This window comes from Sardina pilchardus, chromosome 3 (assembly GCF_963854185.1).
Source record: "Sardina pilchardus chromosome 3, fSarPil1.1, whole genome shotgun sequence".
Classification (NCBI taxonomy): domain Eukaryota; kingdom Metazoa; phylum Chordata; class Actinopteri; order Clupeiformes; family Clupeidae; genus Sardina; species Sardina pilchardus.
Window position 1 is genome coordinate 7827877 of NC_084996.1, and position 15968 is coordinate 7843844.

General features: G+C 41.1%; 1 protein-coding gene across 2 annotated transcripts in view; it reads left to right on the top strand.

The window, feature by feature from the left end:
- Nucleotides 1–15968, top strand: part of arhgap27l (Rho GTPase activating protein 27, like) — a 53679-nt gene that overhangs the window by 18701 nt on the left and 19010 nt on the right. For both annotated transcript variants that reach the window (XM_062531612.1, XM_062531613.1), the window contains exons 3-6: nt 4165–4659; nt 5116–5310; nt 5578–5658; nt 6167–6301. In XM_062531612.1, the coding sequence (XP_062387596.1) occupies nt 4165–4659; nt 5116–5310; nt 5578–5658; nt 6167–6301 (906 nt within the window). The remainder of the gene's footprint in view (nt 1–4164; nt 4660–5115; nt 5311–5577; nt 5659–6166; nt 6302–15968) is intronic.

Consider the following 15968-nt stretch of genomic DNA (forward strand, 5'->3'; position numbering starts at 1 on the left):
TTTTGGGTCCTGAGTCGATGCCCCTTGTTTAGTGCAGCTGCCTGACAATCGCAGAGAGCGGAAAAACAGAAGGGTCTTTCCAGACCTTGAATTTTTGCACTAGTGTGACTTACCCGAAAAGGGAACCAAGACAGACGGACTTGTTGTCATGAGTGTGAAAGGACTGCTTCCCCCAGAGGACTTTGGAGTGTGTGTGTGTGTGGGCGTATGGCTGTGTGTGCATCCGTATATGCGTGAGAGTGAAGAGGCACTCTCTGTGCCTGAGATGTGTCTGACTATCTTGCATAATCCTGCGTCTCTGCATGCGTCTTGCTATTGCAGCTAAATCAGTTGTTCCCCCACTGTTCTAAACAAACAGCCCAATTGCAAAGTTTGCTTACATTCAAATTCCCAGTATCCTTTTCCTACAGGAAATGGATAATGGAGAGCGACCCCCCCCCCCTCACACACACACACACACACACACACCCTGTAATGGCATCAGAAACACTCCCCTGTGTGCCTATGGGCGTGTGGAGTGTGCGTGTGTGTGGGCATGTTGTGGTTGGTATTGAATGTTGTTTGATGTGTAGGTGTGTTAGTGTTTGTGCGTGTGTGTGCGTGTGTGTGTGTGTATGTATGTGTGTGTGTGTGTGTGTGTGTGTGTGTGTGTGTGTGTGTGTGTGTGTGTGTGTGTGTGTGTGTGTGTGTGTGTATGTGTATGTGTATGTGTGTGTGTGTATGTGTATGTGTATGTGTGTGTGTGTGTGTGTGCTTTTTGTGGTGCCTCCCTCTCCCATTTGTAGGTTGTTCATACCTTTGTACTTTAGGTACATGTGGGTTTGAGAAGGTGTGTGTGTATGTATGTGTGTGTCAATGTCTCTGTGAGCATGCATGCTGTTATATCTGTGTGTGTGTGTGTGTGTGTGTGTGTGTGTGTGTGTGTGTGTGTGTGTGTGTGTGTGTGTGTGTTTCCACTCTACAGTGCTCAGGGGAGTCCTGATAAGTCTCTGCTTTGATGCCTGAGGAGCCTGTTAAGTGGCAGGCAACCCTCTCTCTCTCTCTCTTACTCTCTCCCTCTCTCTCCCTCTCTCTCTTCCTCTCTCATAACGAGTTCTTCTCCGTTTAGTGAGACTTTCTCCTTCAGAAGTGCTAGACGTTGTGGTCAGTCTGAGAGAGGGTGCCCACGGTGCGCTGGGTCAGAAATCCCCCCTGCTCTTCTTCTTCTCCTCTCTGGCTGACGTGTTTATGTCTGGGTCGATGTGGAAGTGGGGCCACAAGCTTCCTCTGGATGTTTTTGCTTTCTCCTCCCACGCGCTCGTCGAGTCGTCTTAGCCGGAGTCCACCTTCTCACCTCGCCTCACTTTTGCCGGTCAGTTGCTGGTGGTCAGTTAGCTGCTGGTCAGTCGGCGGGTGTTCGGTTGTTACGCGCACGTGTGTGTGTGTGTGTGTGTGTGTGTGCTGTTCCTGTGGCATGATGCCCGTGCCCAACCTGCTGCGCAAGGCGTCCATCAGCCTCAGGCCCCGCTTGGACTCGCTCCTGAGGATCATCAAGGTAAAGCAACCTTTCATGGGTCAGACTTCGAGGTCACTGAAGCTACTGACCAGAGCAGGGTGTTAAGAGTCAGTCGTTGTTTGTTGCAATACCGTTACGTTCCGTTTGACACTGTACAAAGTTGAAAGGTTATTCTGCTTGTTAAGATAATCTGTTTTTCACTTGAGTGTTTTTCAAGGCAGGTTTATCTGGAAAGTGGCAATGTGCTTTCTAAAATGCACTGCTTGGGTATTTTATGCTGAGTGCTGTACTCTTGGGTCATTGGGTAACTCCAAGCAGTGCAGTAAGCAGTAACAGCCATGTAATTCAGTCACAGACAGGATTTCTCTTTGATCTTTTCTGTCATTCAGCTTGTTGACATACCGTCTGCCTCTTAATCAGGGCATGGTCTTTGAGAATTCTGTGTGTTCAGTTACACTGAGGCTTTTAACATGGATTTTTTTTAAACCAAGTACCACAGAGTGGCACAATATGTTTATTTTGGTAAAATGTCTACTATGATGATGCATTACTTTATACTGTCCAGTATCTTCTACTGTATATCGTGAATATCATGGATTTAGATATGGCGACTTGGCGAGCCTATAATAGAATACTTAATGTTCTTCATCTCTGGATCCTGCTCTTTGTCTACATACTTTTCAAACCACCTGCTTGTGTGTGTGCTCCCACATGTTGTTGATTGATTATTATTTACCTTGGCCTGTATATTGTTAGAATATGAGGTTGTGTTCGCTGGCTTGTATGAAAGCAAATGGAATTGCAGTTGTGTTCCCTGGCTTGTGCATGCTGTATAGACGGCCTTAACGTCATGTTGTGGCCTCTTTCTCCACTCCCCTCATTTCCTCCTACTCCAGGAACATGCTCTGGAGGGGAAAGACCCTAGCTGAACCCTTTTGTGGCCAAATTGAACAAGAGTTTGGTTTCCAATAATGGTGTGCATTTCTGATAAACACATAACAGCCAGTTCCCCTTACATGGATTATAGGCTGCAATCTTAAATGGCTTTTAATGCATCCATGAATCCACATATGGGAAATTGACCTTGATTTTCATAGCCAAAAGGTTGTTTTATCCACAGTAGGTGTTCAGGTCTCCTCCACAGACCCACAGTATTTATTGGCTCAATGTGTTACACTCTTACAGGTGTGTTTCTCCAGTGCACACAGATTCACTTACTGGAGAGTGGGAGTCATGTATGAGGTGTAATAGGGAGGCTACACCGGCCACGTAATTGAAGCGTTCCATTAGTGTAGCAATTAGCTTCCACTCTAATCACTCTGGCTACACCAGACATGGGAGAGGCGCATACGTTTGAAAAAAAAAAAAAAAACTTCTAAAGTATTCTAGTCTTCTAAAACGATTTGTATGCTCCAAAAACGGAGTGCTTCATTTACGTGTTGCCCTGGTGTAAGGCAATGCAGTGGCTCCTGTTGCTATGCCTGCGGATCATTTGACTTCAGAGCCCTCTGTAATTACGCAACAGTGACGGTTTGAGCCACGGGGGCCAGTGAAGACACTGCCTGTTGTCACTCCTCTCAGCTTTCAACAGGAATGAAGAGTGGAACTACTGCAGTGAAGTTGCGCTGCAGTAGTTATAGTAGAGAGGGTTGTCCTAAAGCACATGGACTGTTTTAGAGTTCACACACAGTTGTTCAAAACAGCATTAGTAGTGGCAGTGTACCTGCAACGAATAGGGTCTCTGAAAAAGGTCTTGGTCCACGAGCAAGAAAAAAGAGGGATTTAGAGAGAGAGAGAGAGTGAGAGTGAGAGAGAGGAGTAGGAGTGGGCTGTTTGTTTGACTGTTACCCTATCCCTCAACTGAGCTTTGTTTGGTGTGGGTGAGAGGCGCAGAGGCCTGGTGGTCCCCCCAGGGCAGTGTGTCCTGCTCTGATTCCCATGGCCGCCAACACAAGCCTCTCCTAGGCACCATGGTGGACCTGATAAGGTCCTAATACTTCAACGTTACACGTGAAGGAAAGTTATCCGCATTCTTTTTGTGAACTTGAACAATTTTTTCAAATCATTTAGCGTTTATGCTACGTGTGTTGTGTATGTGTTTCAATTTGACGGTTTAAATCGGTGAGTGGACATCCGAATTTCATTGTAGTATTCTTATGAAAGTGTTCACGTCTGAGTGTTGCCAATTATTGATTTGCATTTTCACTTTCCTTCAAGACTCCCAAAACACAGGCTCTCAGAACTGGTCTCACTTATTATCATCTATCACAATGTATGAACAACAAAGATTGAATACATGATGGCAAACTAGCAGGAAAGTTCATCTACTACATGAAACAATGGAACTGGTTGGATACTCATTAACATTAGGGCAAGTGTCCATATATTGTTTGTTTTTTTGTTTTGTTTTGGGCACTAGTTTCTTTTTTCTGTTGTTTCCAATGAAGAGAGAGTGATTGTTGTCGCCTAGAGAAAAGTACTACATCTGCTGTCTTTTTCAAGAGTGCTAGATTGTGCAGCACTTTTTGGTTGAAATCGTTCAACTTTTGGAAAGGTGCTGGTGTCATCATCGCGATGGGATGAGGCTGGTCTATCCCAACTGGAAAAATGACCCTTGATGGCGGATAGCATTGCACAACATGACTGACCTTGACATGTCCTCTCCACAGGCAGAGAATGAGAACCCCACCACGGCTGTGTACGCCAACGTGACCGACCTGAAGAAGACGACGCCGCGCGCCCCGCCCGCGGTCTCCTCCTCCTCCTCCTCTTCCTCGTCCCCGTCGCCCGGCGTTCCGGGCGTTCCGCCGCACCCCTCGCTGTCCGCGGAGGGATGGGAGGTGCACACTGACAAGGACAGCGGCAAGAACTTCTTCTACCAGCCGTCGACGGGGCAGAGCACGTGGGAGAGCCCCCGCAGCCCGCTCCCCGGGCCAGGCATGGACGCGCTGGCCTCGCCCCTCTCCGCCTCCTCCACCTCCTCCAGGGGCTCGGACTGGGAGCAGCTCCTGGACGAGTCCACCGGCCGGCACTACTACTACAACTCCGCCTCCAAGGAGACGACCTGGGAAGCGCCCAACGCCGTCTCACCTGCCTCCCCCGCCTCGCCCGCCTCGTCGCCTGCGGAGAACCAGAGTCTGCAAAGACAGCACAGCGATGGACCGGTAGGACTCCTTGTGCAAAAACGATGGGGGAATATAGATCTAATGTAATAGTGGAGTATACTGTATTTCTTGCACATTTCAGAGCTTGTTTATGGTGTAAGGTCACCACAGCCATAGAGCTGTGAGCATTTGAGCATCATTCCAATTAGCTGTTGTTAAGATGCTGAAGACGCTCTTAAGTGCTACCTGAGAGGGATTGGTAATATATTGTAAAATGAGTAAATAGAACCTTTATTCTCATGTTCTTCTGTGGGTACAAGTTGTTGAAACTTTTCAAATTTCTTTTAACTCTGCTGTATGTACATCCTATCGAAAGAGGAAACTTGACCTCTCTAGTTCAACTAAGCCTCCTGCCTCATGAATGAGCTTCAGCTCACTGAAGTATGTTTCTGTTGTAGCAAGTTTGATAGAATCGGTTTGACTTGCGTTCCATCTCTTGCCTCTGCGTGTGAGCAGCCCCCCCTGCCTGAGGAGGATTACCCCACTGAGGAGCCGGAGGACCCGCCGGTCTTCGGCCGGGACGCGTCCGTCCCCTCCTTCAAGATGGTCATCCCCAGGCCCAGCCTGGAGCCCAGCGTCCCTGCAGGCTGGACCCGCAGCCAGCAGCAGGACGGCAAGACCGTCCTCACCAACGACCGGTCCCAGGAGCAGGTGAGAGTTCTGTTCGGGGAATCCTGCCGGGGAATTCCCGCGAGGGAATTTGTTTGGGAATTGCTGCTGCATGTAATTGTGAGCTCTACCCAGTGCATGTGTGAACTAAAGCACTAATGTTTGTCCTGATCATGACTAAAGTCATCAAATCAGAGTTAATGTGTATAGGGCCTTTCATGCCCAGTAGCAATGCAAGGTTTTTCCGAAGTAGAGCATGCGGTATATGCCATCTTCATCTAATTGCTGTGTTGTTTATTTGTTCAATAGTGGTTCCAATCTAAGGATAAAAATGGGAAAACCTACTACTACCTGAAAGGTGGATCAAAGTCGCAGTGGAGCCTTCCTGAGGTATGTGTGTGTGTGTGTGGGGGGGGGTGGGGGTTGGGGTGTGTGGGTGTGGGTGTTGTGTGTGTGTGTGTGTGTGTGGGGGGGGGGGGGGGGGGGGGTGGGGGTTGTGTGTTATTCAGCGTATCCATTGTTAAATGAATGTCTGGCAGATTAAAAACCAACTAGCAAATCAACAACAGATGTACATGTGGCATGCATTAAAACAGACTCAATATCTAGTGGCAACACAAGCTTTAAATCAGTCCAATAATGATAATTCTATTTTTAAGACACAATATTTATTAAACATTCTTGGAATAGACACTAACTTTGGGAGCATGGCAAAGGATGAAATGTCTGGCATTGATAAGCATCACAATAATGAGATTTAGTCACATACGATGCTTGCATAGTCTGGGTGTCAGTTGAATCTGTAATCTTTCTGTAAACATTTAGTTCATTTCATATGTACTCGTGTGTGCTTGAATTGAACACAATAAGACTCATCATCGTCTCGTAACCTCCCCAGGTTTCACAGGTTCCACAGGTGCCAGTTCCCCCCAGTCAGCCGGCGGTGGGTAATGGAGTGGACCAGGAGGGCACACCGGTTCTAAAGAACTGGAGGAACACCATGGGCCCGGTGGTCCCGCCCGCAGACGACACGGTGGGTGGCTATCTAAACCCCACTCTGGTTTTGAAGCACTTATTTTATGAGAACATCACCATGATGCTTACACTCACTACTCAACAAGGGCTGAGCTCACAGTACCTCTGCTGCTTCCAAAATGAATGAAACAGAGAGGAAAAAGGCAGCGCCCCTTCAAGCTAAAAGTGAAGTAGCTGGCAGATTTCAGATGCAAAATAATAATTTACGATTGAGTGGCTGGTGAATTTGACCGCGTTGATCTATCTATCTGTTCATGGTTGGAGAATGTTCACATTTAAAAAAAAACAAGAAAAGTTAATTCCCAACCCCAGGAAGCACAGCATTCATCTGTTGCCTCAGGCTGCCCTGTAAACAGCCAACAGTGGCAGAATAGTGAAGATGTATAGATGAATCAGGATCTGAGTATGTGTATGAGTGAGTGGGGTTTACTGTGAGAACATGCCCCTGGAGCTACTCAGCGCCGGATGTGGAACACTCGGCCCGTCCGTCCGTCCGTCCGTCCGTCTGTCCGCCTGGGCATCCGTCCCTCCGCCATGAGTAACGCTCTTTTTCCATGCTGTGGTGGAGGGGCACGGCAGACGACTGCCTCCCTTCCCCTGCTCCAGCTCATGGCTTTTATTTGCGGTGAGAGCCCTGACCGCGTACTGACCTCATCACAGGAGAGGGAAACACCTGCCACCACTACACCCCCCCCCCCCTAAACACCCACACATACATTGCCAAAGGGACTTCACGCAGAATGACATAGTGGAGTTATTAGGTTTAAGCGCCTGTGGTTCACTGAATGGCTGGGAATAAGACCTTCATGCAAGTTTCTGAAATAAGACAAAAGCCCAGATTGGTCCAGATTCAGATAAAGCTACAGTAATTACAGTGCATGAAAATGCACTGTACTGTTCTTCCTAGGCTTCTTATTATTACAGTGCATGAAAATGCACTGTACTGTTCTTCCTAGTCTTCTTCAACTTCTTATTATTACAGTGCATGAAAATGCACTGTACTGTTCTTCCTATTCTTCTTATTACAGTGCATGAAAATGCACTGTACTGTTCTTCCTAGGCTTCTTATTATTACAGTGCATGAAAATGCACTGTACTGTTCTTCCTATTCTTCTTATTACAGTGCATGAAAATGCACTGTACTGTTATTCCAAAACTTCTTATTACAGTGCATGAAAATGCACTGTACTGTTATTCCAAAACTTCTTATTAGAGTGCATGAAAATGCACTCTACTGTTATCCGATATCTTCTTATTAGAGTGCATGAAAATGCACTCTACTGTTATCCGGTTTCTTCTTATTATTATAGGCGATTATTATTCTTCTTCTAACGCTTTTTGTGCGTGCAATTCAGCTTCAACCGTTTAACGTAGAAACTTCATTCAAACTGCGCTGCGTAGGTCTTACTTAGGTGACTTCAGCTATGTATTTTTCAACTTTGTAACTTTTATACTTTTTGAACTATTAAATAAAAACTATTAAAATTTCCCCATAGACTTAACATTACATTATGACATCATAATAGGGCAATTAGAATCTTATGCCAGGTGGCCAGTCCAGGTGCAGCAGCTCTCTCTCTCTCTCAGGCTTTAAGCATACAATCTCATTAAGACTACAGATCCTGTTTCATACTTCCTCTGTCCACAACTGTTTCAAAATAAAAGTCCTCACTGCAATAATACACTATTAAATCGTTTACCCATTGAAACTACTCAACTATTTAACTGTTCAACCATTCCAACTGTCAGTTATCATCAACTATGCCTCCAGTCAACTACATGAAACCCCCACGTACCTAGCAACCAACATAGCAACCATTAAAGTTAAGCATTTATGACCGTTTCCATAGCAACCAACATGATTTTACTGCAGTAACTTCTTTATTCCTGATAGTGGCCACCATAGATACCCTATCAACAAATGTTTCAAAATAAAAGTCCTCACTAGCAAGTTAGCTAGTTAGCATTGTTAGCATAGTTAGCATTTTTAGCATAACTGCTAGAAATGATTAGCTAAGTTAGCTAATCAACCTGGTTAGCATTGTTAGCATAGTTAGCATTTTTAGCATAACTGTTAGAAATCATTAGTTCAGTTAGAACTGTAATGTTTAAGCTTTAAACTGTCTACCTTCACACTATCAGCTTTCTTTAAACTATGCAACCCTAGCTACTATGTTTACCCTAGCTACACCTTAGTAACTATATCTACATTATCTGCTGTATCTATACATTTTTGCATTTTCATGCACTCGTAATTTCCCTGGAATTACATTCTCTAGTTATTAAACTTCTTCTTCTAACGCTCGCAATTCAGCTTCAACCGTTTAACGTAGAAACTTCATTCAAACTTTGTTGCGTAGGTCTTGCTTATGCCATATGTGCTTTGTATTTTTCAACTTTGTAACTTTTATACTTTTTAAACTATTAGTTAAAAACTATCACCATTTCCCCCATAGACTTAACATTGCTCATTATGACATCACGGCAGCAATTAGAATGTTACCCCAGCTGGTCAGCCACCTGGGCACCAACTGTCAGTTTCTCTCAGGCTCCTCTCTGAAGACTACATATTCTGTTCCCCTGTATCCTCTGTGCACAACAGTATCAAAATAAGTCCTCCTAATTCCATCCAACTTTATATCCATTCATCTTCTTCAAACCATTCACTCATCCACCCATTCTAAACAGTCTGCCTATCAACAACATCAATTAGACGCTCTACATTGAACTTTTAAACAATCTACTCTGTCTCAGGCTGGCTCTCTTAAGACTAGCCAGTTAAATTGATTACACCTGTATCTGTATCCACTACTCTCAGTAGAGAGCTGTGTCTCTCCATTCTACAAGAATATAAGGCACATTCCATCCAACATTCTATCCATTCATCTTCTTCAGACCATTCACTCATCCACCCATTAAACTGTCTATCAACATCTATTAAACAATCTGTCTATCAACATCCATTAAACTCTCTGTCTATCAACATTAATTAGACTATCTACATTCAACTTTTAAATTATTTACTCTGTCTCAGGCTTTAAGAGTACTCTGGCTCTCTTAAGACTAGCCAGTTAAATTGATTACACCTGTGTCAACTACTCTCAGAGAGCTGTATCAGTGTCTCTCTTAACAAGAATATAAGGCACATTCCATCCAACCTTCTATCCATTCATCTTCTTCAGACCATTCACTCATCCACCCATTAAACTGTCAATCAATATAAAACAATCTGCCTATCAACATCCATTAAACATTCTATCTATCAACATTAATTAGACTATCTACATACAACTTTTAAAGTATTTACTGTGGGTCCCTCTCAAGCAGCGTTTATATGTCCTCCCTCGCTCCTCGATCCTCAATGATCTACATAAAGAAAGATAGAAGAAGGGCTAGACTATCCCATTGTTGCCGCTCCATCATTCTTTATGTAGATCAGTGAGGAGCGAGAGAGGACGCGTAAACGCTATGAGAGGCACCTTCTGTCTCAGGCTTTAAGCATACAATCTCATTAAGACTACAGATCCTGTTTCACTACTTCCTCTGTCCACAACTGTTTCAAAATAAAGGTCCTCACTGCAATAATACACTATTAAATCATTTAACCATTGAAACTACTCAACTATTGAACTGTTCAACCATTCCAACTGTCAGTTATCATCCACTATGCCTCCAGTCAACTACATGAAACCTCCATGTACCTAGCAACCAACATAGCAACCATTAAAATTAAGCGTTTATGACCGTTTCCATAGCAACCAACATGATTATACTGCAGTAACTTCTTGTTTCCTGATAGTGGCCACCATGGATACCCTAGCAACAAATGTTTCAAAATAAAAGTCCTCACTAGCAAGTTAGCTAGTTAGCATAGTTAGCATTGTTAACATAGTTAGCATTTTTAGCATAACTGCTAGAAATCATCGGTTAAGTTAGCTAATCAACCTGGTTAGCATTGTTAGTAAAGTTAACATTGCTAGTATAATAAGCATTTTTAGCGTAACTGCTAGAAATCATTAGCCAAGTTAGCTAATCAACATTTTAACATGAATAGAAATCATTAGTTAAGTTAGAACTGGAATGTTTCATCTTTAAACTGTCTACCTTCACACTATCAACTCTCTGTAAACTATGCAACCACCATGTTTACCCTAGCTACACCTTAGTAACCATATCTACATTATCTATCTATTTTTGCATTTTCATGCACTGGTAATTCCTTGGAATTGCATTTCTAGTTTTTATTTTTATTTTTCTTCTAACGTTTTTGTGCGTCCAATTCAGCTTCAACCGTTTAACGTAGAAACTTCGTTCAAACTGCGCTGCGTAGGTCTTACTTAGGTGACTTCAGCTTTGTATTTTTCAACTTTGAAAACTTTATCGTTGAATTTATATTAATTTTTTAAAACATTTTTTCTCCCATAGACTTAACATTGGATTATGACATCATAATAGGGCAATTAGAATCTTATGCCAGGTGGCCAGCCCCACCTGCAGCAGCTCTCTCTCTCTCAGGCTTTAAGCATACAATCTCTCTGAAGACTACACATATCCTGTTAAACTGTTTCCTCTGTCCACAACTGTTTCAAAATAAAAGTCCTCACTGCAATAATACACTATTAAATCATTTAACCATTGAAACTACTCAACTATTTAACTGTTCAACCATTCCAACTGTCAGTTATCATCAACTATGCCTCCAGTCAACTACATGAAACCTCCATGTACCTAGCAACCAACATAGCAACCATTAAAATTAAGCGTTTATGACCGTTTCCATAGCAACCAACATGATTTTACTACAGTAACTTCTTTATTCCTGATAGTGGCCACCATAGATACCCTATCAACAAATGTTTCAAAATAAAAGTCCTCACTAGCAAGTTAGCTAGTTAGCATGGTTAGCATTGTTAGCATAGTTAGCATTTTTAGCATAACTGCTAGAAATGGTTAGCTAAGTTAGCTAATCAACCTGGTTAGCATTGTTAGCATAGTTAGCATTGTTAGCATAGTTAGCATTTTTAGCATAACTGTTAGAAATGATTAGCTAAGTTAGCTAATCAGCCTGGTTAGCATAGTTAGCATTGTTAGCATTTTTAGCATAACTGCTAGAAATCATTAGTTCAGTTAGAACTGTAATGTTTAAGCTTTAAACTGTCTACCTTCACACTATCAGCTTTCTTTAAACTATGCAACCACCATGTTTACCCTAGCTACACCTTAGAAACTATATCTACATTATCTACTGTATCTATACATTTTTGCATTTTCATGCACTCGTAATTTCCCTGGAATTACATTCTCTAGTTATTATTATTATTCTTCTTCTAACGCACTTAATGGAGCTTCAACCGTTTAACGTAGAAACTTCATTCAAACTGCGCTGCGTAGGTCTTACTTAGGTCATCCGGGCTTTGTATTTTTCAACTTTGTAACTTTTATACTTTTTTAACTATTAATTAATTAAAATGACAATTTCCCCATAGACTTAACATTGTGATTATGACATCATAATAGGGCAATTAGAATCTTCTGCCAGGTGGCCAGGCCAGCTGCAGCAGCTCTCTCTCTCTCAGGCTTTAAGCATACATTCTCTATGAAGACTACATATACCTGTTAAACTGTTTCCTCTGTCCACAACTGTTTCAAAATAAAAGTCCTCACTGCAATAATACACTATTAAATCATTTAACCATTGAAACTACTAATCTATTTAACTGTTCAACCATTCCCACTGTCAGTTATCATCAGCCATGCCTCCGGTCAACTACATGAAACCTCCATGTACCTAGCAACCAACATAGCAACCATTAAAATTAAGCATTTATGACCGTTTCCATAGCAACCAACATCATTATACTGCAGTAACTTCTTGTTTCCTGATAGTGGCCACCATGGATACCCTAGCAACAAATGTTTCAAAATAAAAGTCCTCACTAGCAAGTTAGCTAGTTAGCTAGTTAGCATGGTTAGCATAGTTAGCATTGTTAGCATAGTTAGCATTTTTAGCATAACTGCTAGAAATGATTAGCTAAGTTAGCTAATCAACCTGGTTAGCATTTTTAACATAGTTAGCATTGTTAGCATAGTTAGCATTTTTTAGCATAACTGCAAAAAATCATCACCTAAGTTAGCTAATCAACCTGGTTAGCATTGTTAGCAAATGTAGCATTGTTAGCATAGTTAGCATTTTTAGCATTACTGCTAGAAATCATCGGTTAAGTTAGCTAATCAACCTGGTTAGCATTGTTAGTAAAGTTAGCATTGCTAGCATAATTAGCATTTTTAACGTAACTGCTAGAAATCATTAGCTAAGTTAGCTAATCAACATTTTAACATGAATATAAATCATTTGTTAAGTTAGAACTGGAATGTTTCATCTTTAAACTGTCTACCTTCACACTATCAACACTCTGTAAACTATGCAACCACCATGTTTACCCTAGCTACACCTTAGTAACCATATCTACATTATCTATCTATTTTTGCATTTTCATGCACTGGTAATTCCTTGGAATTGCATTTCTAGTTATTATTCTTCTTCTTCTAACGCACTTAATGGAGCTTCAACCGTTTAACGTAGAAACTTCATTCAAACTGCGCTGCGTAGGTCTTACTTAGGCCATCCGGGCTTTGTATTTTTCAACTTTGTAACTTTTATACTTTTTTAACTATTAATTAATTAAAATGACAATTTCCCCATAGACTTAACATTGTGATTATGACATCATAATAGGGCAATTAGAATCTTCTGCCAGGTGGCCAGGCCAGCTGCAGCAGCTCTCTCTCTCTCTCAGGCTTTAAGCATACATTCTCTATGAAGACTACATATACCTGTTAAACTGTTTCCTCTGTCCACAACTGTTTCAAAATAAAAGTCCTCACTGCAATAATACACTATTAAATCATTTAACCATTGAAACTACTAATCTATTTAACTGTTCAACCATTCCCACTGTCAGTTATCATCAGCCATGCCTCCGGTCAACTACATGAAACCTCCATGTACCTAGCAACCAACATAGCAACCATTAAAATTAAGCGTTTATGACCGTTTCCATAGCAACCAACATCATTATACTGCAGTAACTTCTTGTTTCCTGATAGTGGCCACCATGGATACCCTAGCAACAAATGTTTCAAAATAAAAGTCCTCACTAGCAAGTTAGCTAGTTAGCATGGTTAGCATAGTTAGCATTGTTAACATAGTTAGCATTTTTAGCATAACTGCTAGAAATGATTAGCTAAGTTAGCTAATCAACCTGGTTAGCATTTTTAGCATAGTTAGCATTGTTAGCATAGTTAGCATTTTTTTAGCATAACTGCAAAAAATCATCACCTAAGTTAGCTAATCAACCTGGTTAGCATTGTTAGCAAATGTAGCATTGTTAGCATTTTTAGCATTACTGCTAGAAATCATCGGTTAAGTTAGCTAATCAACCTGGTTAGCATTGTTAGTAAAGTTAGCATTGCTAGCATAATTAGCATTTTTAACATAACTGCTAGAAATCATTAGCTAAGTTAGCTAATCAACATTTTAACATGAATATAAATCATTAGTTAAGTTAGAACTGGAATGTTTCATCTTTAAACTGTCTACCTTCACACTATCAACACTCTGTAAACTATGCATCCACCATGTTTACCCTAGCTACACCTTAGTAACCATATCTACATTATCTATCTATTTTTGCATTTTCATGCACTGGTAATTCCTTGGAATTGCATTTCTAGTTCTTATTATTATTCTTCTTCTAACGCACTTAATGGAGCTTCAACCGTTTAACGTAGAAACTTCATTCAAACTTTGTTGCGTAGGTCTTACTTACGCGATGTGGGCTTTGTATTTTTCAACTTTGTAACTTTTATACTTTTTAAATTATAAATTAAAAACTATTAAGATTTCCCCATAGACTTAACATTACATTATGACATCATAATAGGGCAATTAGAATCTTATGCCAGGTGGCCAGGCCAGCTGCAGCAGCTCTCTCTCTCTCTCAGGCTTTAAGCATACATTCTCTGTGAAGACTACATATCCTGTTAAACTTCCTCTGTCCACAACTGTTTCAAAATAAAAGTCCTCACTGCAATAATACACTATTAAATCATTTAACCATTGAAACTACTCATCTATTTAACCGTTCAACCATTCCCACTGTCAGTTATCATCAACTATGCCTCCAGTCAACTACATGAGACCTCCATGTACCTAGCAACCAACATAGCAACCATTGAAATTAAGCGTTTATGACCGTTTCCATAGCAACCAACATGATTATACTGCAGTAACTTCTTGTTTCCTGATAGTGGCCACCATGGATACCCTAGCAACAAATGTTTCAAAATAAAAGTCCTCACTAGCAAGTTAGCTAGTTAGCATGGTTAGCATAGTTAGCATTTTTAACATAACTGCAAAAAATCATCAACTAAGTTAGCTAATCAACCTGGTTAGCATTGTTAGCAAATTTAGTATTGTTAGCATAGTTAGCATTTTTAGAATTACTGCTAGAAATCATTGGTTAAGTTAGCTAATCAACCTGGTTAGCTTTGTTAGTAAAGTTAGCATTGCTAGCATAATTATCATTTTTAGCGTAACTGCTAGAAATCATTAGCTAAGTTACCTAATCAACATTTTAACATGAATAGAAATCATTAGTTAAGTTAGAACTGGAATGTTTCATCTTTAAACTGTCTACCTTCACACTATCAACTCTCTGTAAACTATGCAACCACCATGTTTACCCTAGCTACACCTTAGTAACCATATCTACATTATCTATCTATTTTTGCATTTTCATGCACTGGTAATTCCTTGGAATTGCATTTCTAGTTATTATTAAACTTCTTCTTCTAACGCTCGCAATTCAGCTTCAACCGTTTAACGTAGAAACTTCATTCAAACTTTGTTGCGTAGGTCTTGCTTATGCCATATGTGCTTTTTATTTTTCAACTTCGTAACTTTTATACTTTTTAAACTATTAGTTAAAAACTATCACCATTTCCCCCATAGACTTAACATTGCTCATTATGACATCACGGCAGCAATTAGAATGTTACCCCAGCTGGTCAGCCACCTGGGCACCAACTGTCAGTTTCTCTCAGGCTCCTCTCTGAAGACTACATATTCTGTTCCCCTGTATCCTCTGCGCACAACAGTATCAAAATAAGTCCTCCTAATTCCATCCAACTTTATATCCATTCATCTTCTTCAAACCATTCACTCATCCACCCATTCTAAACAGTCTGCCTATCAACAACATCAATTAGACGCTCTACATTGAACTTTTAAACAATCTACTCTGTCTCAGGCTGGCTCTCTTAAGACTAGCCAGTTAAATTGATTACACCTGTATCTGTATCCACTACTCTCAGTAGAGAGCTGTGTCTCTCCATTCTACAAGAATATAAGGCACATTCCATCCAACATTCTATCCATTCATCTTCTTCAGACCATTCACTCATCCACCCATTAAACTGTCTATCAACATCTATTAAACAATCTGTCTATCAACATCCATTAAACTCTCTGTCTATCAACATTAATTAGACTATCTACATTCAACTTTTAAATTATTTACTCTGTCTCAGGCTTTAAGAGTAGCCTACTCTGGCTCTCTTAAGACTAGCCAGTTAAATTGATTACACCTGTGTCAACTACTCTC